This window comes from Mus musculus, chromosome 7, assembly GCF_000001635.26.
Source record: "Mus musculus strain C57BL/6J chromosome 7, GRCm38.p6 C57BL/6J".
Lineage (NCBI taxonomy): Eukaryota > Metazoa > Chordata > Mammalia > Rodentia > Muridae > Mus > Mus musculus.
In genome coordinates this window covers 140776215-140797815 of record NC_000073.6, presented here as the reverse complement: position 1 = coordinate 140797815, position 21601 = coordinate 140776215, and the positions used below count along the sequence as shown (strand labels likewise).

At 43.2% G+C, this 21601-nt stretch overlaps 1 protein-coding gene and 1 pseudogene across 1 annotated transcript; one reads left to right on the top strand and one right to left on the bottom strand.

Moving 5' to 3' along the window:
• The first annotated feature begins 9961 nt into the window (after window positions 1–9961).
• Syce1 (synaptonemal complex central element protein 1) lies at window positions 9962–20587 on the top strand. Its single transcript, NM_001143765.1, has 13 exons — window positions 9962–10080; window positions 15727–15789; window positions 16882–16941; window positions 17285–17359; window positions 17886–17933; window positions 18168–18222; window positions 18390–18479; window positions 18688–18751; window positions 19240–19306; window positions 19384–19507; window positions 19571–19681; window positions 19818–19899; window positions 20084–20587. Exons 1-13 carry the CDS (start codon window positions 10002–10004, stop codon window positions 20153–20155), a joined length of 990 nt encoding a protein of 329 aa, NP_001137237.1. The 5' UTR covers window positions 9962–10001; the 3' UTR covers window positions 20156–20587.
• On the bottom strand, window positions 12815–13301 carry Gm29799 (annotated as a pseudogene).
• Window positions 20588–21601: the final 1014 nt, after the last annotated feature.

Genomic DNA, 21601 nt, shown 5'->3' with positions numbered 1-21601 from the left:
GCCCTCAGGTGGCAGGTCAGGCTCATGACAGGCTGTGTCTCTTCACCCTCTCATCTCCAGTTCCTCCTCTTTTCCCAGTTCACAAGCCATTCTGGTTCTTCTTTCCCATCTCTCCACCTCACGCTTTCTCATCAGAGTGGCGCCTGTCTGCCCACACCATGTGACCGAGGGCCTCAGGGTGTCTTTTGCTCTCTATCCTCCTCTGCAGCACTGAGTGGCCCTTACTTTTATTATTCTTTTACTATTAGCAGTAGCTGGCTCTTTAATGATATTGGGTATGAAAGGAGACTTTATAATTTACTCCATTCAAAACCTTATCTCAGCTGCTTTTACTACTCCTGTTCAAATAGAAAAAAAAATGGCCCATAAGCTAATTATCAGAATTTCAGATACTTTATAAAATTGTGTGGATCATTTCCTAAGTATTTCTGTGATGCCCCATCCCCGGTCAGCATCTTCAGTAAAATGACCACTTAGGGTCAATGTTTTAGAGACCCTGGCATTGTGGGGCACAGAAAGATAAATGGGTGTGTGGGGCCTTGCGCTGTAGGAGTTTTCTCTTGAGCTAGTGGGACAGACATATGTCAGCTAACATCAGGGAGTATGGAGTACTGACTGCCATCCTGGTTAACTTCAGTGTCTGCGTGAAACCACCGTATCAGCTCTAGGGGCCATATAGGAGTAAGAAGAATGTTGATCTGACGTTGCTTGAAGAAGTTGGTTCAAAAGGTGCATGTGTGTGTAAATACACGAGTGTGTGTATGTGAATACACATGTATGTATGTGTGTATATACATATGTGCATGCGAATACATGTGTGTACACGTGAATACACGTGTATGCATGTGAACACACAGGTACATATTAAGGTGACTGAAGAGGTAGGTTCAGATGCAGCTTGTTTTTTTTTTTTTTTTTAAAGATTTATTTATTTATTTATTATATGTAAGTACACTGTAGCTGTCCTCAGACACTCCAGAAGAGGGAGTCAGATCTCATTACGGATGGTTGTGAGCCACCATGTGGTTGCTGGGATTTGAACTCCTGACCTTTGGAAGAGCAGTCGGGTGCTCTTACCCACTGAGCCATCTCACCAGCCCGCAGCTTGTTTTTTTATCTAAATCAAGAAATTACTTAAATGTTTGAATAATATTTTGTTGGGCTACGTGTGTTGGCTCACACCTGTAATTCCAGCACTAGAGAGACTGAGGATGACTGTGAGTCAGAGCCAAGGTGAGACACTGCCTCAAACCAGTAATAATGTCTTTATACTTTCTCCCTAGTGTGTTGACTCACACAAACATTTGAAGGAAGTTCCCAGAGAGGATCTTTTCCTTGTCCTCTTTCTTTCCTCCTTCATGACAACTCTTAACTGGCATTAAATGTATGCTTAGTTGATGACAGTGAAATTGTGTTTCTTAAGAGGAAATGCTGTTGTCCTCAGATCCGGTTTGCTTTGACTGATCACCTGGAGACCTGTCTCTGTTCCAGTTAGTTGCTTCACAGTTCTTACCATCGGGAGGGACAGTGGCACTGCTGCATCTTACAATACACACACGTCTCTGCACCAAGATTTGCCTGCAGAAGCCGTTTCTCATCCTCCTTAACTTTATGCTTATCGATTTCTCCCTGGGGAAACCAAGGAGAGAGTTTAAGGACTTGTGTCACTATCTCTGCTGATAAAAATGAATAGGGATGGTCTTCTCACTGTACTCCAAAGTGGCTTTTATATGGAAAGAGAACATTTGGTGTGAAATATGTTTTATGTGAAATATGAACTTCAGTGCCAAAATGCTATCTTCATTGCTAAATTATTGTTATTAATTAAGTTGTTATGAAAGAACTCTATTGCTTTACAAGGAGTAGCAAAAATTTTCAGGCTTCTAAGGTTCATGTGGAAATTCCATTCTGCAGCCCGAAGCCTGGATGGTTTTTTTTTTTTTTTTTTTTTTTTTTTGGTGTTTTGATTGCATACTTTATTAAAGTAATGAAATCAAAAGGTTGATACATAAATGAATTGTGACATTAGCGATATAAACTGTTAAGATCTAAATTGTTTATTAATTGTATATATTCATCCTATAAATTTTATTTTTTAGCTTACTCAGGTAGCTCTGAACTGAGCTTGATAGTTTGAAGCAAAAACTCCTGTTGGCTTGGCAGAGAAGACTGACTGCTTGCTTCCAATGCGAAGAGTGTTTCACCAGCTTTGAACAAGGGGTGGCAAATGTTCTTCTGTTGAGATTTGCTGGGCAGTGGAGGAAGGGACCCTGCTGATAGCACCGAGGAGCTATAGTAATTAAGCTAACCAAACCACGGTATGGTATAAGGTAGAGAACTAGGGAGAGGGCTCAGTCAGTGACGTGTCTGTGCAAGCACGAGAACTTGAGTTAAAACAGGCAGAGACAGAAAGGTCACTGGGGCTTACTGGCTAGCTAAGTGAGCACCACGGTCAGGAAAAGATTCTGCCTCCAAAATAACATCGCAACCGAGGAAGACACTTGCTACTTCTCTTTGCTGTGATAAAGCACCAAAAGTCAGGATCCTAGGTAATTCTAGATCCTTTCAAGGTAACAACATAACTTCACAAAGCCTTTGCTATACTTTAATATATTTAATATTTTAAAAATAATAATTTATTTAAAATAGTATTTTATTTTAACTTAAATAATAATTTATTAAATTAATATTTAAGATAAAATGCTAGCTCAACTGGTTGGAAACAATACTCTTTCAGTTTTCTTAGTGTGAAATATTGTTTATGGGGAGTCTAGAAAGTGGAATTTAAGGTAGTGGTACCCCAATTGAGTTCCCTTTAGAAGATTTAACACAGACCCTTGTGAGATCATGAAAATCTTGAATCTTTCCAATCATGAAGATTAGGTTCAAATGAGGTAGGAGTAGTTCTGTGTAAAGAGACCTAATTAATGAGAGCACATAATACTATTATCCTTATTTGTTTAGTTTCAGTAAAATAAAGAACATTACTAGCTTTATAAATACACTAGCTTCATAAATATACTATGAGAAATTCTAAGTAGCAGATTTCATTCAAAATACCTAAATGTAAAATGATTTAAGAAATATGTTTAAAAGAGTAAGAGTCAAAGAGTTTTCATTGGAAAGAGCTTATGTACCAGGACACTAACTGGTATCACTGAAAATGAGCATAATCTCACTTTTCTGATGTCTCTATGGATATCAAAAGAAAGTGGCACAATTTTGGAGCTAGACATTAATCCAAGAGTTAATCACCTAAGGTTTTATAGCTCAAGATCAACACAATCTTAAAAGATTTAAGCACCTGACTTCTAAAATAAATCCTAAGATTACTACTCTAAGGCCAGTTCTTCCTACTGCGTATCTTCTGAATGTTTTCAGGAACATGACAAGGCTCACAGTCGATCTGAAGTGCTTGTCTTCCCAGCAGAACCACTTAAGATCCCTTCAAACCCAAGATCAAGGTAGAGCATCATGCTTTCCCTCTAAGAATGGTGCACGCTGTTTATATTTCAGTTCCTGTTGCTGTGACAGCATGCTGTGACAGCATGAAAGTTACTTAAGTAGGGAAGGGTATACTGTAGTTCACAATGCAGGGTATAATCCATCATGTTTGATGTCAAGGCAGCAGGAGTCAAGGGAAGAGAATAATGAATGCATGCATGCTAGCTCTAGCTCATGTTCTCCATTTTGTACAGTCCATGATCCTTTGCCCAGGAAGTAGTCTTGCCTACAAGTAAGATGGGTCTTCCCATATAAATTTGACATAATCAAGAAAATCTCATGGGAACGCCCAAAGGCCCATCTCTCGGGTAATTCTGCCAAGTTGATAAGTATCTCTACTATATTTGAGTGTAGGTAACAATGACAGTGAACTTTGGGATCTTTACAATCAGACACTTTTAGAACCTGTAAACTAAAAAGAACGACACTATAATTAGCAGGAGAGGAAATAGAAAAGTAGGAAAAAGTGGCCAGGGAAAAGGCTGAGTGCTAACAACGTGAAGAATCTGAACCCATTCTGTGAGGACAGGCCAAAATAAACAGGCTGTCCACATGCCCTGCAAATAAAATAGGAGGCAATCCAACAACCAGCTCAGAATAAACAACTAGAACGAGTATTAGCCAAACCATACAGAGATCTGGCCCTAGAACAAATTTACTAGCATGTGCCCAAAAGTAACAGAGACGACTGAGCACAAAAGTAACACTAATCCATATTCTTTTCTTAATTGAGAAGAACTTTTTCATCATAGTTTCTCCTTTGTTTCCCTTCAGATTCCCCCTGCTCCTCGAGTGTCCAACTCCATGTCTTCTGTTATTTTGTAGAAAACAAACAAGTGAGCCGGGTGAAACAAACAAGTGGTTCATGGTGGCCCAGGAAGGCCAGAAGAAAGACATCCAAGTGCCTGCCTTGGGTCTCCATGCCCCCACCTCTGCCCAGGGAGGCTTGAAGAAAGATCCCCAAGCTCCTGCCACAGGTGCCAGTATGATGGGCTAATGTGTGATGGAGATGGTAAAGATGGAGCATGTGGTGGAGAGATGGAAGAGAAAGTGGAGCCAAGAGGTTCATACGCTGTGGAGAAAGGTGGACTGAAGAGTCAACCCGACAGACAGATATGAGGCTATGGTGAAGTCCTGGCCTGGGCTGCTACCAAGGGCCATGTCTGGGTTTGTGGTCCTGATGCAGCAGGGGTTCATGCTGATGTCTGTGGCTTGAGTTACTACCAAAGGCCAAGTGGATGCTTGTGTTCTGGGCTGCCGTTGGAGACTATGTGGATGTCTGAAGGCTGTGCTGCCAAGGCAGGACATGCTGATCTAAGTGGACTTTGCTGCATCTCAGGCCATGAGGATATCAAGGCCCATTCTGCTGCTGGGCTGTGTTTGGCTACTGGTCATTTGGCAGCCAGGGACTGTGTTGATCTCCCAGCCCTATGTTACCACCAAAGGCTATGCAGATGTTTCTGGTCTATACTGCCACCTGAGGCACTGTGTTGACCTGCCCTTCTCTCACTCTCCTTACTATCCATTACACTCAGGACAAATGGCTATGACCCTCATCTAGGCAGCAGTGTAGAGCTGATCCTGGTGGCAGGGTTGTAAGTGAGCTGGCCCCAAGGGCATGAGGTTGCCCAAGGGTGTGTCTAGCACCAAGGGAATGAGCACAGGAGAGCTCTGCCCCTCATCTGTCATGGGGTGGTGTGGGTGAGGGAGACATGGCCTTCTTCCTCCTCAACCCTTGCTGTCTGTGGCAGTTTTGTGAGCTGACCCTGAGGTCATAAGAGTGGGAGAGCTGCCTCCTTGCTCCCATTATTGCTGCAGCACTTAGGAGAGCAGGCCCTACACCTTGCCTGGGCATCACAGTAGAACTGGCCGTGGTGTTGAAGACACAGATGATCCGGCCCAGAGGGCAAGAGAGCAGGAGAGCTGACCCTGCCCCTTGCAGGTGCAGCACTGGGTGAACTAGCTAGGGCAGTGCTGAAGAGCTTGCCCTGGTGATGCAGGCCCAGAAAGGTTGGTGGGTTCCAGGCCCCAGATCCAGGGCTTTGGGTTGGCTCAACTCAACATCTGTTTCATCTAGGATCTGCTGGAGCATGGGAAAGGGCTGGTCCTGCAGAGCCTAAGCTGCTGGATCTCCATGACACAGGGCAACAACAGGAAACCTGAGAAGAGTTCCAGTGAGGATCTAGTATTGATGGTGTAGCAGAAGCCAGAAGCCTTGAACCAACCAAGGACTCACAACAATAAACATTTGCAAGTGAAGATGTGTGGACAAAAGGCTATACATATATTGTGTGACACATTACAGTTTCCATGATGAGATTTTTGTTTGCTGTTTTTTTCTTTTGCAGGGGAAGTTGCAAGGGCAGAAGGTGGATATGAAGGGACTAGGGTGCATGATGTGAAATTCACAAAGAATCAATAGAAAGCTAAAAATAACAACAACAAAAGAAAACAGAACTAGAATAAACCAACACACACACACACACACACACACACACACACACACACACCAAAGTAAAAGTACTTGAAACACATATTAATGCAGAGTCAGCCCCCAACACAAATAAAACCCATAAAAACAAATATAGGAACCTATAATATACAAGCAAAAAACCAGTAAGGAAAAAATGGCCAAACAAATCAATATGATATGAAAAATCCTCAAAAATATGTGTGTGTGTGTGTTTGTGTTGGGTATACTGCTAGGCATGCAAGTGTGGTTTGTATATCAATTGGAGAAACTAAGTTTTCCTTTGCAAGTGGTTGTCATTTGGAGAGAGCTTCTTGGTTAGAGATAGGAGCTCATGTCCACTTCCCCTTCTCAGTGTTGGGGACCCAGTTTGGCATGGACCTGTGTAGGTCCCGGGCATGTTGTGACACTGCCACAATCTTTGTGAGTTTTTGCTTCATCTTATTATATTTTATCTTGTCATGTTTGGTTGTTATCTCTTAGAAGCTTGTCCTTTTCTTTATAATAATAATATTATTATTATTATAAATACTAATACTAATAATTTTGTTTCTGTGTATTTCTATGTACCTGTATGTTTGTGTTCCATGTCATGCAGGTGCCCAGGGAGGCCAACAGAGAATGTTGGATGCCCTAGAACTGGAGTTACAGGTGACTGTAAGCTGTTACGTAGGTGCTGGGAACTGAAGCCAGGTCTTCTGCAGGAGCAGCAAATGCACTATGCCTCAGATCCATCTCTCCATCCAGCCCGCTCTCTTCTAATGAGAGATAGAAAGGGAGTGGACCCAGAAGGGAGGTGAGGAGGGGAGGAACTGGGAGGAGAGATGGAAAGGGAGACTATACTTAGGATATATCATTTGAGAAAAGAAATCTATTTTCTTTTTTTTTTCCATTTTTATTAGGTATTTAGCTCATTTACATTTCCAATGCTATACCAAAAGTCCCCCATAGCCACCCACCCCCACTCCCCTACCCACCCACTCCCCTTTTTTGGCCCTGGCGTTCCCCTGTACTGGGGCATATAAAGTTTGCGTGTCCAATGGGCCTCTCTTTCCAGTGATGGCCGCCTAGGCCATCTTTTGATACATATGCAGCTAGAGTCAGGAGCTCCGGGGTACTGGTTAGTTCATAATGTTGTTCCACCTATAGGGTTGCAGATCCCTTTAGCTTCTTGGGTACTTTCTCTAGCTCCTTCATTGGGGGCCATGTGATCCATCCAATAGCCGACTGTGAGTATTCACTTCAATGTTTGCTAGGCCCAGGCATACTCTGACAAGAGACAGCTATATCAGGGTCCTTTCAGCATAATCTTGCTAGTGTATGCAATGGTGTCAGCATTTGGAAGCTGATTATGGGATGGATCCCTGGATATGGCAGTCTCTACATGGTCCATCTTTTTTTTTTAAAAATATTTATTTATTTATTATACAGTAAATACACTGTAGCTGTCTTCAGACACTCCAGAAGAGGGAGTCAGATCTCATTACAGATGGTTATGAGCCACCATGTGGTTGCTGGGATTTGAACTCTGGACCTTTGGAAGAGCAGTCGGGTGCTCTTACCCACTGAGCCATCTCACCAGTCCATGGTCCATCTTTTTATCTCAGCTCCAAACTTTGTCTCTGTACCTCCTTCCAAGGGTGTTTTGTTCCCACTTCTAAGGAGGGGCATAGTGTCCACACTTCAGTCTTCATTTTTCTTGAGTTTCATGTGTTTAGGAAATTGTATCTTATATCTTGGATATCCTAGGTTTTGGGCTAATATCCACTTATCAGTAAGAAATCTATTTTCAATTTTAAAAAAGGGAAAATACTCCATAGACATACCCATAGTCTTCCCTGATTGAAGTTTCCCTTTTCCATATGACTCTAGTTTATATCAAGTTGATAAAAGCTAACCAGCACAGGTGGGAAGACATGGCCATAGTCTCGGAGCCCTGAAGTGTGGTAAGAATGGAGCAAGGGTGCTGATGTAAGCATGTATAAATTCATCTGTTGCTCTTTGCTTCTTTACTGTAGATGTAATGTGACATTATCAACACCTTATTGCTGTGATAAAAATCCTCTGACAAAAGCAACTTAAGGGAGAAAGGGTCTGTATCAGCTCACAGTTCCAGGGGGTCCATCCTAGTGGAGATAGAGGCCATCAGTGTTGGGGAAGAGTGCTGGCAGCAGCAGGACATTGTTGGCCACAGCACTGCCAGGGTCAGGAGGTAGAGGATGCTGGATATGTGTACTGAGCTCCTTTTCTTTGTGCTCAGTCTAGGACTTCATTACCAACTGTGCTTTCCACATTCAGGTCAAGTCGCTTTGCAGTTAAACTTCCAGGAATGTGTTTCCATGGAAATTTTTTTTTTTTTGGTGCTGACATTTTTTTAAAAGATATTTTCTTCATTTACATTTCAAATGCTATCCCCTTTCCTAGTTTCCTCTCCGAAAATTCCCTATACCCTCCCCTCTCCCCCTGCTCCCCAACCCACCCACTCCCGCTTCTTGGCCCAGGCGATCCCCTATACTGGGGCATAGAATCTTCACAAGACCAAGGGCCTCTCCTCCCACTGATGGCTGACTAGGCCACCCTCTGCTACATATGCAGCTAGAGACACCAGTTCTGGGGGTACTGGTTAGATCATATTGTTGTTCCTCCTATAGGGCTGCAGACCCCTTCAGCTCCTTGGGTACTTTCTCTAGCTCCTTCACTGGGGACCCTGTGCTCTGTCCAATGAATGACTGTGAGCATCCACTTCTGTATTTGCCAGGCACTGGCATAAGCTCACAGGGGACAGGTATGTCAGGGTCCTGTCAGCAAAATCTTGTTGGCATATGCAATAGTGTCTGGGTTTGGTGGTCCATGGTAATTCTTAAACCAATCAAGTTGATAATGAAGATTAACGATCATAAGTAGGAAAGGAGTGTGTGTCTATTTGCTGCCCTTTAAAATATACAGACACGTAACTATTACATTCTCACATTTATAATCATGAAAAATTATATATATAAACAATCACCTTCACATATATATGTATGTATATGATTGTGCTCTGTTAATCCTGTCAATATATCAAATAATCAAATCACAAGGAGTGATTTCATTCCTTCTGAATTTGTAAATATTTATTTTGTGTTCCAGGGTATAGTCTATTTTAGAAAAGTTCATATATACATACATACACACACACACACACACACACACACATACACACACACACACACACACACACACACACATATATAATTTTATTCTTGGTCTTCAATGAAGCAGAATGCAGAATTCTTTATATATATATATATATATATATATATATATATATACATACATATATATAATTTTAATATTTATTACACATAGTATTTTAGTCTTGATCCTCAAGAAAACAATGCATAATTCTTAATATATCATACTATTTATTTCCCTATGGCCACTTAATAAACTGCTGGAGTATTGTGGTATAAGAAATTCTGTACCCGTGTCATAGATGAGCAAGGTGAGACCTCCCAGGACTGTGTAGAATGTGCCAGAAATGCTCAGACCTGGACTGTTTTGGCAAGACGGCTTAGGCATAGCATGATTGGAGACACCCACAGGCTTTTTTGAAGTAGTGGTGAACGGTCTCTTGGCAACTGGGAACTGGGCTGTTTAGCATGTTCACGGAAGGTCCTTGGGGTTCTTTCAGCAGGCATCATGGGTCCGCTCAGGATCACCGTTCTGTCTGAGGGCAGAAAATTTCCACATTCTAACCCTAACTCTAACTTTGACGACCTAACCTTTGTAGAGGGTGAGGCCTTTATGCTTGTTCATGCACTTGCCTCTGAAACTGGCCAAACACTGCTTGGAAGTCTTCACTCCGACTATCACGTTTAAATCGGACTTGTATTTGGTGGTAGTGGTGGTGGGGGCATGGCTTTACCCTTGCGCATGCGCAGCAGCTAGCCACGCGGTCCTCTCGTGTTTCCCCGCGCAGCGTACTGCGCAGGTGCAGTGTCTAACAGCCTGGAAGCTGCTGCGGCAGCTGAGGAAGTGGAGCAGTATGGCCACCAGACCGCAGCCGTTGGGTATGGAGCCCGAGGGCTCAGCAGACCTGCTCCACGGGCCTGAGGGGGCCAGAGGTAGTGGCTGAAGGGTGCCTGGGTTGGCATGGTGAGCTGGCGGGGGTGAGCGGGCTGCCTGTCGAGGTCTGAGGAGATCACGCGGGCGGACGCGAACCCCGGGAGAGGGCTGACTGGGATCCTGACTGAGGAGAAGCCAGCTTGCTGTCTCCCTGTGATGCCAGGCCTAGTGTGGGGTTGTTGTAGGTCACACACCTGTCACCTTCAGAACGGGCGGGCCCGCACCAGGGCCTGTGGCACCAGGCCTGAAGTCCTGTGACCCTACCGAGCTGCAGTCGCCCTTTTGCCGTCCAGAACTTGATGCCATCTTAGCGCCTCTGCCAAGGGGGTGCTGGGACCGCGTCCGAACAAAACCTCGGTTCTCAGAACTTTTCTGCACCTTTCTGTGTATGGGGCGGTAGAACGATATTTTTATTGTGATAAATTTAAGTTTATACAAAAGCGTAGAGCAAGGTGGGCGTACGCTGTGATTCTCCTGCCCAGCTTTGATGGTTAGGATGGTTTGTCAGCCCTCCCCCATCCCCATCACTCAGTCCTCTGTTTTATGACCGACCACCCCAGACAGACCAGACAACCCCATAAATGGCCCATATGTGTCTAGAGGACAAGTACTCCAGAAAAATAACAGTTTCTACAGCTATACAACAGCACCAATTCCCCAATCACATAAAGTATCTAGTTGCTTTTAAAAATCTATTTCTTTTTATTATTATTATTATTATTTTGTAAAAGCATTTTACTGGGGGCTTGGTTTCAGTTTCTACAGGGTCAGTACATTTGTATCATGGCATGAATCATGGTAGCAGGCAGGCCATTAGGCCATAGTGCTGGAGCTGAGAGCTATTTTTTTTTAAGTATTCACATATTTAAATGTAATATGTTAAATTACATTTTACATATTACGTTTAAATATATGTAATATATTGAAATCTCTGAGAGGATGCTCCCCTCCACCAGGGCTCCCTTCTCCCTGGGGTCTCAAGTCTCTCAAGGATTAGGCACATCTTCTCCCACTGAGGCCAGACCTGGACCTCTTTTGCTATGTATGTGCTAAGGGCCTCAGACCAGGCTCTCTATGCTACCTGATTGGTGGCTCAGTCTCTGGGAGCTCCCTAGGATCTGGGTGAGATGAGACTACTGGTCTTCCTATAGGGTTGCCCTCCACTTCAGCTTCTTCAGTTCTTCTAAATCAACCATAGGGGTCCCCGACTTCAGTCCAATGGTTGGGTGTAAGTATTTGTGTCAGTTTTAGTCAGCTACTGGTAGGGCCTCTCAGATGTAAGCACATCATAGCATCATTAATAGTGCCAGGCCTTGGTTCCCTCTGAATCCCCCATGAGATGGATTCCAAGTCGGGCTGGTCATTGGGCCACCTTTCATTCAGTTTATTCTCCATTTTTGTCCCTGCAGTTCTTTTAGACAGGAACAATTCTGTGTCAGAGATTTTGATTGTGGGTTGGTAACTCATTCCCCCACTTGAGGCTTGGTCTATCTACTGGAGGTGGACTCTTTGAGTTCCCTATCCCCACTGTTGGGCATTTCGGTTAAGGTTACCCCCATTGATTCTTGAGAATTTCTCACATCCCAGTACTTTCTAGAGGGTCCTCTCACCTCCCATCCTCCGATGCTGCATATTTCTATTCTTCCGGTCCTCTGGGCTTCTTTTGTCCAACCTCCCATACCTGATCCTGTTCTCCCTGTCCTCTCCCTTCCCCTCTTCCACCCAGATCCCTCTCTCCGTCTACCTCTCGTGGTTGTTTTCTTCCCCTCTTCTAAGTGGGATTGAAGCATCCTCACTTGGGCCGTTCTGCATGTTAAACTTCGTGCAGTCTGTGGGTTGTATCTTAAGTATTTTTTACTTTTGGCTAGTATCCACGCATTAATGAGTACATACCATGTATGTCCTTTTGGGTCTGGGTTACCTCACTCAGAATGATATTTTCTAGTTCTATCCACTTGCCTACAAAATTTATGATGTCCTCATTCTTAATAGCTGAGTAGTATTTCATTGTGTAAATGAACCACATTTTCTATATCTATTCTTCAGCTGAGGGACATCTGGGTTGTTTCCAGCTTCTGGCTATTAAAAATAACTCTGTTTGAACATAGTGGAACATGTGTCCTTCTGGTGTGGTAGGGTATCTTTTGCAAATATGCCTGAGAGTGCTGGTATGGCTTGGTCTTCAGGCAGGTCTATTTCCAATTTTCTGAGGACCTCCAGATTGATTTCCAGAGTGGTTGTACCAGTCTCACCAACAGTGGAGGAGTGTTCCTCTTTCTCCACATCCTTGCCAGCATCTGCTGTTGACTGAGTTCTTGATCCTAGTCATTCTGGTTGGTGTAAAGTGGAATCTCAGGGTCGTTTTGATTTGCATTTCCCTGGTGACTAAGGTCTTTGACCATTTCTTTAAGTGCTTCTTGGCCATTTGAGATTCTTCCATTGTGAATCCTCTGGCTCTGTACCCCATTTTGAAATTGATTTAATTGGGTTTTTGGAAGTTAATTTCTTTCTTTCTTTCTTTTTTTTAAACTAAAAGAGCTGGTGATTTTATTTTCACATTTCATAATATAAGTGAACACCGCACCTTTTGGTATTACTTCTCCCTCCAAAAGTATTCTCTCCGTTAGGAAGGGAAGTTCCTTGTCATGCATCTAGTAAACACTCAGGCTCAGCACCAAGAACTCCTGATGAAATAGAACAAGAAATACAAAATGATAAAGAGCTCATCTGCTCTCATCTGTCTGGCTGAGTAGGGCCAGGCCATGTGGGCACCATCATAGGGTGGGCGGGAGGTCTCATCATTGGAGGCCCCGGCGTCATGGGCATGTGGCCACCTATGCGTGGTCTCATCCTAGGAGCTGGTCCCACAGGCATCATCCCAGGAGGAGGAGACCCATCACTGGTATCATGGGAGGGCCTCCCATGTGGGATACAAGCATCATTCCAGGCCAAGGAGAACCCCGGAGACTGGGGGGTGGGGGTGGGGTGGGGTGGGATTATGGCCTCTGCAGGCAGAGTAGAGAATGGACCTGGAAGGATCTTTCTGTGTTGAAATGCAGCCATTGTTTTGTCAGTCAGGCACTGGGCCAGTCTTCCGTCCATTTCTGGTAATAGTCTTTTACATTCTCTTTGTGTTTCTGACCACTGCAGTGTGTCTTCCTCACAGACGGAGAATCATGGTAAGAGACGTATCACAGTAGTCACAATAAAACTTAGGCATGTTGCTCCACTGGAAGTTAATTTCTTGAGTTCTTTATATATTTTTGGATATTAGCCCTCTATTGGATGTGGGTTAAAGAATATTTTTTTCCCAATCTGTAGGCTGCCAATTTTTCCTATTGACTGTGTCTTTTGCCTTACAGAAGCCTTTCAGTTTCATGAGGTCTCATTTATCAATTTTTGATCTTAGAGCCTGAGCCATTAGAGTTCTGTTTAGGAAATCATTCCTGCCCCTGTACCAATGAATTCGAGGCTCTTCCTAAGTTCTCTTCTATTAGATTCAATGTATCTGGTTTTATGTTGAGGTCCTTGATCCACTTGGACTTGAGCTTTGTGCAAGGTGACACATATGGATGTATTTCATTTTTCTACATACCACCTGCCAGTTAGACCAGCACCATTTATTGAAGATGCTTTTTTTCCCATTGTGTAGTTTTGGCTTCTTTGTCAGAGATCAAGTGCCCATAAGTGTGTGGTTTTATTTCTAGGTCTTCAAATTCTATTCTATTAATCAACCTGTCTGTCTCTGTACCAATACCATGCATTTAAAAAATATAACTATTGCTCTGTAGTACAGCTTGAGGTCATGGATGGTGACCCTCAGAAGTTCTTTTATTGTTGAGAATTGTTTTCTCTATCCTGAGTTTTTTGTTTTTCCTCATGAAGTTGAGAAATGCTCTTTCTTTGAAGAATTGTGTTGGAATTTTGATGGGGATTGTGTTGAATCTATAGATTGCTTTTGGTAGGATGGCCATTTTCATTATGTTAATCCTACCAATCCATGAGCTTGGGACATATTTCTATCTTCTGAGGTCTTCTTTGATTTTTTTTTCTTCAGAAACTTGAAGTTCTTGTCATATAGATCTTTTACTTGTTTGGCTAGAGTTACACCAAGATATTTTATATTATTTGTGACTATTGTAAAGGGTGTCATTTCCCTATTTTCTTTCTCAGCCTGTTTGTCATTTGTATAAAGGAAGGCTACTGATATGTTTGAGTTAATTTTATATCCATCTACTTTGTTGAAGTTGTTTATCAGCTGTAGAAGTTCTCTGGTAGAATTTTTGGGGTCACTTATGTATACTATCATATCATCTGCAAGTAGTGATAACTTGACTTCTTTGCCAATTTGTATCCTCCTTGGTATCCTTTTGTTGTCTTATTGCTCTAGCTAGAACTTTGAGTACTATACTGAATAGGTAGGGAAGGAATGGGAAGCTCTGACTTGCCCCTGATTTTAGTGGGATTGCTTCAAGTATGTCTCCATTCAATTTAATATTGGCTGTTGGTTTGATATATATTGTTTTAATTATGTTTAGGTATGAGCCTTGAATTCCTGATCTCTCCAGTGCTTTTAACATGAAGAGGTGTTGGATTTTCTCAAAGGCTTTTTTAGCATCTAATGAAAAGATCGTGTGATTTTTTTCTTTGAGTTTGTTTATAATATAGTGGATTACATTGATGGATTTTCATACATTGAACCATCCCTGGATCCCTGGGACAAAGCCTACATGACCATGGTGAATGATCATGTTGATGTGTTCTTGGATTTGGTTTGTGAGAATTTTATTGAGTATTTTTGCATTGATATTCATGAGGGAAATTGATCTGAAGTTTTCTTTCTTCATTGGGTCTTTAGGTGGTTTAGATATCAGAGTAATTGTGGCTTTATAGAATGAATTAGGTAGTGTTCCTTCTGTTTATATTTTCTGGAATAGTTTGAAGTATTAGCTCTTCTTCGAAGGTCTGGTAGAATTCTGCACTGAAAACCATCTGACCCTGGTTTTTTTTGGGGGGGGGGTTGGCAGGGTTTTTTAAAATAACTATTTCTGTTTCCTTAGGGGTTATAAGACTGTTTAGATAGTTTACCTGATCTTGCTTTAACTTTGGTATGTGCTATCTGTGTAGAAAACCATCCATTTCATCTAGATTTACCAGTTTTGTCTAGTATAAGCCATTATAGTAGGTTCTGATAAATCCCTAGCCATCTGCCTTTTGAGTCAGGATTTCTGTGTAGCTCAAGATGGACTTGACCTTGTGACGTAGGCTAGGTTGAACTCAAAATGATGATCTTCCTGTAATTTTCTCTAAGATTACAGGTAGGCACAATTATACCTAGTACCCTAGTATCATACTTAGGAGACCTAGCTTGATAATATCAGCAGCACAAGAGAAATTAACTACAGCACTGGCCTCATCTTGAGTTTTATGAAGAGAATATGTGTGGTGCTATTGTATCCTGTAGGAAAAGGCTAACCATGGAAGGGCCCAGTTCACTTTTTTGTACTATTCCTTTGGGACAAGGATCAGTAACACTGCTCTGGTTGGAGGTCTGTCCTCAGCTAATCTCAGTATCAGCCTAGGTATTGGATCCTTCTGGCTGTTTTATACTGCTGAGTTTGAAATGTTTGGTTTTATTTCCACAGGGCAGTATGGGTCCACACAGAAAATTGAAGACTTAATGGACATGGTGAAAAAGTTGCAGAAAGGTCATGTATCTCTTACTCTGAGGTTTGAAGTCAGGCAGATATAGATTCATGTCCAAGCATTGCTATTCACAAAAATAAGAATTTATTTTACTCACATTAACTTGAAAACTTAAATTTGGATGTATGTGTGTAGAGAGATAGGCCAGTAGTTAAGACCACTACAACTCTTGCAAAGGACAGATTTGTTTTCCAGCACTCATATGGTGTCTCACAACTATTAGTGAGCCCAATTCTAGGAGATCTGATGCCATGTGGGCACCAGGCACATGTGTGGTACATATACATATATGCAAGCAAAACACTCATACACATAAAATAAAAATAGATGCTTCTGAACATAAGTTTTAATTTTAAAGAAAATTTGGTGTTTTGTATGTATGTATGTATGTATGTATGTATGCAATGTGCATGCTCACACATACCATGTAATGACGTCAGAGGGTAGCTTAAGTTCTCTCCTTCTATGTGGGTTCCAGGGATCAAACTCAGGTTGTCAGGCTTGGTAGAAAGTACCTTTACCCATGGAACCATCTCACTGTTCCTTAAATTTTAGTTTTTGAACTAAAAGGGAGTCATGATGATTCAAAGTTATAGTAGCATGAGAGTGAACAGAAGAAGGCAATATGTCTTCCCAAAGCACCGTCCCAGGTCTCCTTTGACTTCACAGCAGTCTGTTAGATCCAGAGGTTTTACCCATAACCTCTTCCACTTTACATCCTGCCACCTTCTACTTGATCATATGTATCCTGTTTCCTTCTCATTTCCTCCTCAGGGCACCCACTGCTTTACCCAGAGAGCCTGAGGGCCTGCCTTCCTTGATGGAAGCCCCCCAAGACACTTTCCCATATCTGAGAAGCACTTTTTGACCTTTGCCTATGGACCTCTCCCCTTGCTTCATTTCTCTTGACTGAAGTTCCTACAGCTTGGCTCAGTATCTCTATCGGTCTGTTCCTTGTCCCCACAATCCTAGATTGAGACCGTAATGTAGCACCTGTACACGTGAGATGCTTAGGAGATTTCTGTAAAGTAAAAGCTGTAGAATCCCAGGTTAGACACACTCTATCAATAATGAGCTTCCTTTTTGCTTTGCAGTGGGAAGCCTAGAGCCCCGGATTGAGGTCCTGATTAACCGTATTAATGAGGTTCAGCAAGGTGAGCTCAGTGATTGGCTGCCATCCAGGACCAGCTACAAGTTTTAACTGGCCAGGCCCAATAAAAAGTGGAAATACAGGGGTCCTTGTTAAAGTCTCTGTAGTTATTTCATGAGAGCATAAGTGCAGGGCCCTTCTGCCTGTAACCGCCATAGTCATTTGCCTGTGAACACAGCCCTGCTGCCACCCGAGCCTAGCAAGAAGGGCCAGGATTTAGAAAGCCTTGTTTCCTGCTTTGTAAAATCTGGGCCCCCTCTAAGTTTTCTTTGGGGGGAGAGTGTGAAATCTCCTCATTTGTCCTTGAGGCTGTACTTACCAAATGTCTGTCCTCCTCTTTGGTAAAGCAAAAAAGAAAGCCAGTGAGGAGCTTGGAGAGGCCCAGACTGTCTGGGACAACCTGCAGAAGGAACTGGACTTACGTAAGTTAACTGAGAGTCACTAGAGGTTTCTATGATGTCTTAGACTTCTAATGCAGTCCTGCAAACACCCGGGCCATGACTTCTCCTCCAACCTCATTTCTTCTAGCAGTCCCATCTTCTAACAGGAGGGCTGTGGAAATGCCTTTGAGGCCTGTTCTGCCCTGAGTCCTTTGCAGAGATGATCCTCCATGTATTGCCCTAGATAATACAAGTTATTGCCTCACACCAGCAGCTGTATATTATTAGAAATGTCTTTCTTAGTCATCTTGCATTACCTGATCACATAGCCCTTTTGATTGGTGTTGTTTTTCCTGGTCCCAGTGGTTGTTGTACATGGACATGGATATCTTTTGTGAAAATTAGGGCACATTGTGTTTACAGGAATGTGGATACCCGTAGGGGTAGGAACTTACCTCAAGGAAACTGCATCTGGGTTAGGGTCACAGTTATACTTGCCTCTCGTATGACTGCCCTTGACGTTTCTGTGTTTGGTCTCTAATGCCTGAACCTTCATCATCTTTTCTAGTACGTGAAGAGAAAGTACGTCTGAAGGATATTTTGAACAGAAAGGAAGGTATTCCCATATTACCCATTTCTAGGCTTTGTGATACCCTATCTAAGCCCACTCTCTCTAGTAGCTAGAAACTTAAGAACTCCCAACCTTGTGACATTCCTATGGCTTTTACCAGACCCAGAAAATGTCAAAATCCAATCAAGTGTCCACAGACTTGATGTGATATGTTTTTTTCTATTTGCCAAATTAGATGCCTTAGCAAGCACTCAGAGGGCACTGTTGTTATCCTTACAGAGACCCTGAGGATTATGCAGCTGCACTGCCAGGAGAAGGAAAGTGAGGCACAGAGGTAAGATGCCATGCCTGCAGTGGTTTCCCTAAGTGTTCCTGTTACCTCCCACACCATCTGCTCTGCTAGACACAGGCTTGAATACAGAGGAACAGAATAGAAGCCCCCAGCCCTCCCTCCAGGAGAGTCATTCAAAGAACATGGCTGAGTGTTGGTTTCTTTCCCAGGAAGCACAGCATGTTGCAGGAGTGTAAAGAGAGAATTTCTTTCCTGAACTCCCAGATCGACAAAGAGAAGGCCAAACTAAGAAAACTGAGGTAAACCTCAAGGTGTGAGGCTTGGGCTGGGGACGTGATATAGGTATAGTAATGCCCGGGATGGCCAGCCATAGTCCTGGATGGTCAAGGGGTGAAGCTATTCCTTGTGTAAGAGTGGACACGAAGTCCTTGGGTGCTATATAGACTCAGACCTTGGCCTAGCTCTGTGGTAGTTCATGGCCATCATGGCTCTGTGGTTGCCTCCTAGGTTGGATTTTGAAGAACATCTGGAGACTTTGATGAGTCAACATAAGGACACCTTGGAATTTCATGTGAGTCATACAACACTATGCTACCTATTATACTTTGTCCCTGTGCAAGCATTGGTTGGTGGTCCTGCTGTCATCGTAAATCCAGTCCCTGGTGACCACTCTTGAGATACTTGGTGTCTTCAGTATTGGTCCTTACCATTCACTCATGTTGCTGTGTCCATTCAGTGTTCTCTATGTCAGTGAGGAGGCCAGGAGGAGAGAAGAGAGGAAGAAACGCTAATACCTAAGTCTTCAGAGTGTCTCAGGATTGTAGGATTGCAGATTTTAGGGTTTCGAATACTTGCCCTAGAACCTCATTACAGGGTTAAAGGTCCGAGGAGAGGGAATGACGAGATCCATAAACCATAGCTGGCACACACCAAGGGGCAGGGTCCTCGGAAGTGAAACTTACTGAGAGGAGAAATGATGAGATGTAGACAGGCTTCTCTGAAGCTCAGGGGAGCCAGGAGATCTGGACATATCTTCTTGTTTGTGCCCCCCCACCCCAGAAGCCTGAACATCTGACAAAGGAGATGTGTGTTTTGGACAGCAGCAAGGAGCAGCTGCTCAAGGAAGGTGAGGTCAGGGCCAGAAGGGTGGCTCTCAGCTGCACCAACCTGCCCTTACCTTCTTATTACTCTTTCTCTCTGTAGAGAAACTGATGAAAGTAAAGCTGGAGGATGTGAGACAGCGGCTGTGTGCCCTGGGCGGGCCTGAGGGTTCTTCCAGCCTCATTGAGGGACTCTTCCTCCGAAGCCATGAGGCAGCTGCAGCAATGTAAGATGCAGGGTGGGGCAGGAGGAGGAAATGTCTAGCACTGACTTCTTTCCACACTATCAGGCAGATGTTCAAGGATGAGAACAAGAAAGCTGAGGAGTTCCTAGAGGCTGCAGCTCAGCAGCACGAGCAGCTGCAGCAGAGGTGCCACCAGCTACAGCAGAAACGGCAGAGGTAGGCACGGAGCTCCTGTGTCCTCATTTCTCCCAGGAAGGTGAATGGCAGCTGTTTCCCCTGTTCTGCCGGTATGTCTCTTCATATTTTCTTGATTTTTCTGCTTTCATTCTCGTCCTTCACGCTTCCCGGACAGGCTGAAGGAAGAACTGGAAAAGCATGGGGTACAGATCCTTGCTCATAGTACGCAAAACGAAGAAGACAGCTCATGGAGGATGGTAAATCCGGGAACAGAAGGGAAAGGAAAAAAGTGGTATTCTCCAGAGTATAGTCTGTGGAAAGGGCATTCCTCTGAGGAGGCACAGCTGAGGCAGAGGTGTAAACTCATGGTAGCATGGGCACAGAAAGGTAGAAAGGGGTGGTAGGAGCAGGGAAAAATGCCTGGGCCTTTACCTCCCACAGGCCAGTCCTAAACCTGTAGAAGTCCACGAGGAGACAGCCCAAGACCAAGAGCGCCCATCAAGCAGGACCTAATACCCTCCTCAGCCTGGAGGACTTACTGACTTCAGACATCACTTGCGGATGTTTTGTGTAGCCTGCTTCATCTGAGTATGTGCCGAGTGGAAGAATGGGTGTTGGGGCCAAGCCCCTCAAGTCTTTGAACCTGGAGATGTCTTGGCTCAATTTTGAGTTTCACCTAGCTTAGGGTCCACACTGCAGACCCTTAGTAAATGCTTTCCCTGTCTCTTGCTCACCACTAGTATCTGACACACGCTTCTTCTCTTGAGCAGAGGATGCTGATCTGAACCTTCTCACAGGATCTGAAGCCACTTGGTAATTTAGTTCCCTCATGTAGGCCCAGAATAGCATATACTTTGAAACAAAAGGAAGACACATCACCAGCTCTTAATTCTCACTATAAACCACCTCATTCTTCAAGCAAAATAAATGAAATTTAAGTCTGCATGTGGTCTATATTGTGTGTGAGCAATCCCAAACTGTTGCCAGGAACATCTTAAACTAAAAATGCTCTTTTGGTTGGGGAGGACATAAATGGGCAGACCTTCCCCATTCATCTTTGGTTCTATTGGGTCCTTGTTTGGTTGCTATTTGTTTTGTGGTTTTCCTGGTAAGATGCAAATGAATGTATATTTACCTTAAATATGGAAGGGGACAAAAAGGAAAGATTCTGTCAAATCCAGCTCAGTGAATAAATGAGTTAGCAGGGAGATTTACAAGAGCTATCTATATCTTTTAAAATTCTGCCTCAGTCAGGTTCTTTTTTTTTTCTTTTTCATCTTACAGAATTTAGTGGAATGCTAGAAGAGGATTTTGTAAGGGTCTCCTGAGGGTCTTTTGATACTTCCCTTCCATGCAGAAGTGGATGCTAACAGCCCTATTCTTAAAGATCTTGACGTCTGCTCTGTTGCATTGCCATGATTCAGGAACAAAGTTTTCTATAGGTTGCCACAGTTACTGTACTTTCAAGATGGGCATGGGCATGCCAAGCTTGGAGGAAATATGTACACTAAAAGCAATAGTAAGTTCCTTAAGGCCAGACTAATTCTTCTAAAGAACTGTACTCCTGTTTTATTTGTTTCTTTGTTTTGAGACAGAATCTCATTTTTAGTCCTGGCTTGTTTGGAATTTGCTATGTAGACCAGGCTGGCCTCAGACTCACTGAGATCTGTGCCTGCCTTTGCCTCCTGAGTGCTGGGTTTAAAGATGTGTGCCACCATGCCTTTTCTGCAATAGTATTTGTGAAGTTAATGCTACTTCCTCGAAAAGAGAGCCAGGCTTGAACCATCTCAAGCTTTACCACCAAGAGAAGATAGTTGGTGACTCTGCTGACCAGGTGTCGACCTTAGACAGTGGCCAGATGATGCTATAATTAGTTAATGGCCCCTAGAGCTACGTACATCCTATCTTTCTTTTTTTCTTTTTTTCTTTTAGGTATTGATTTCATTTACATTTCCAATG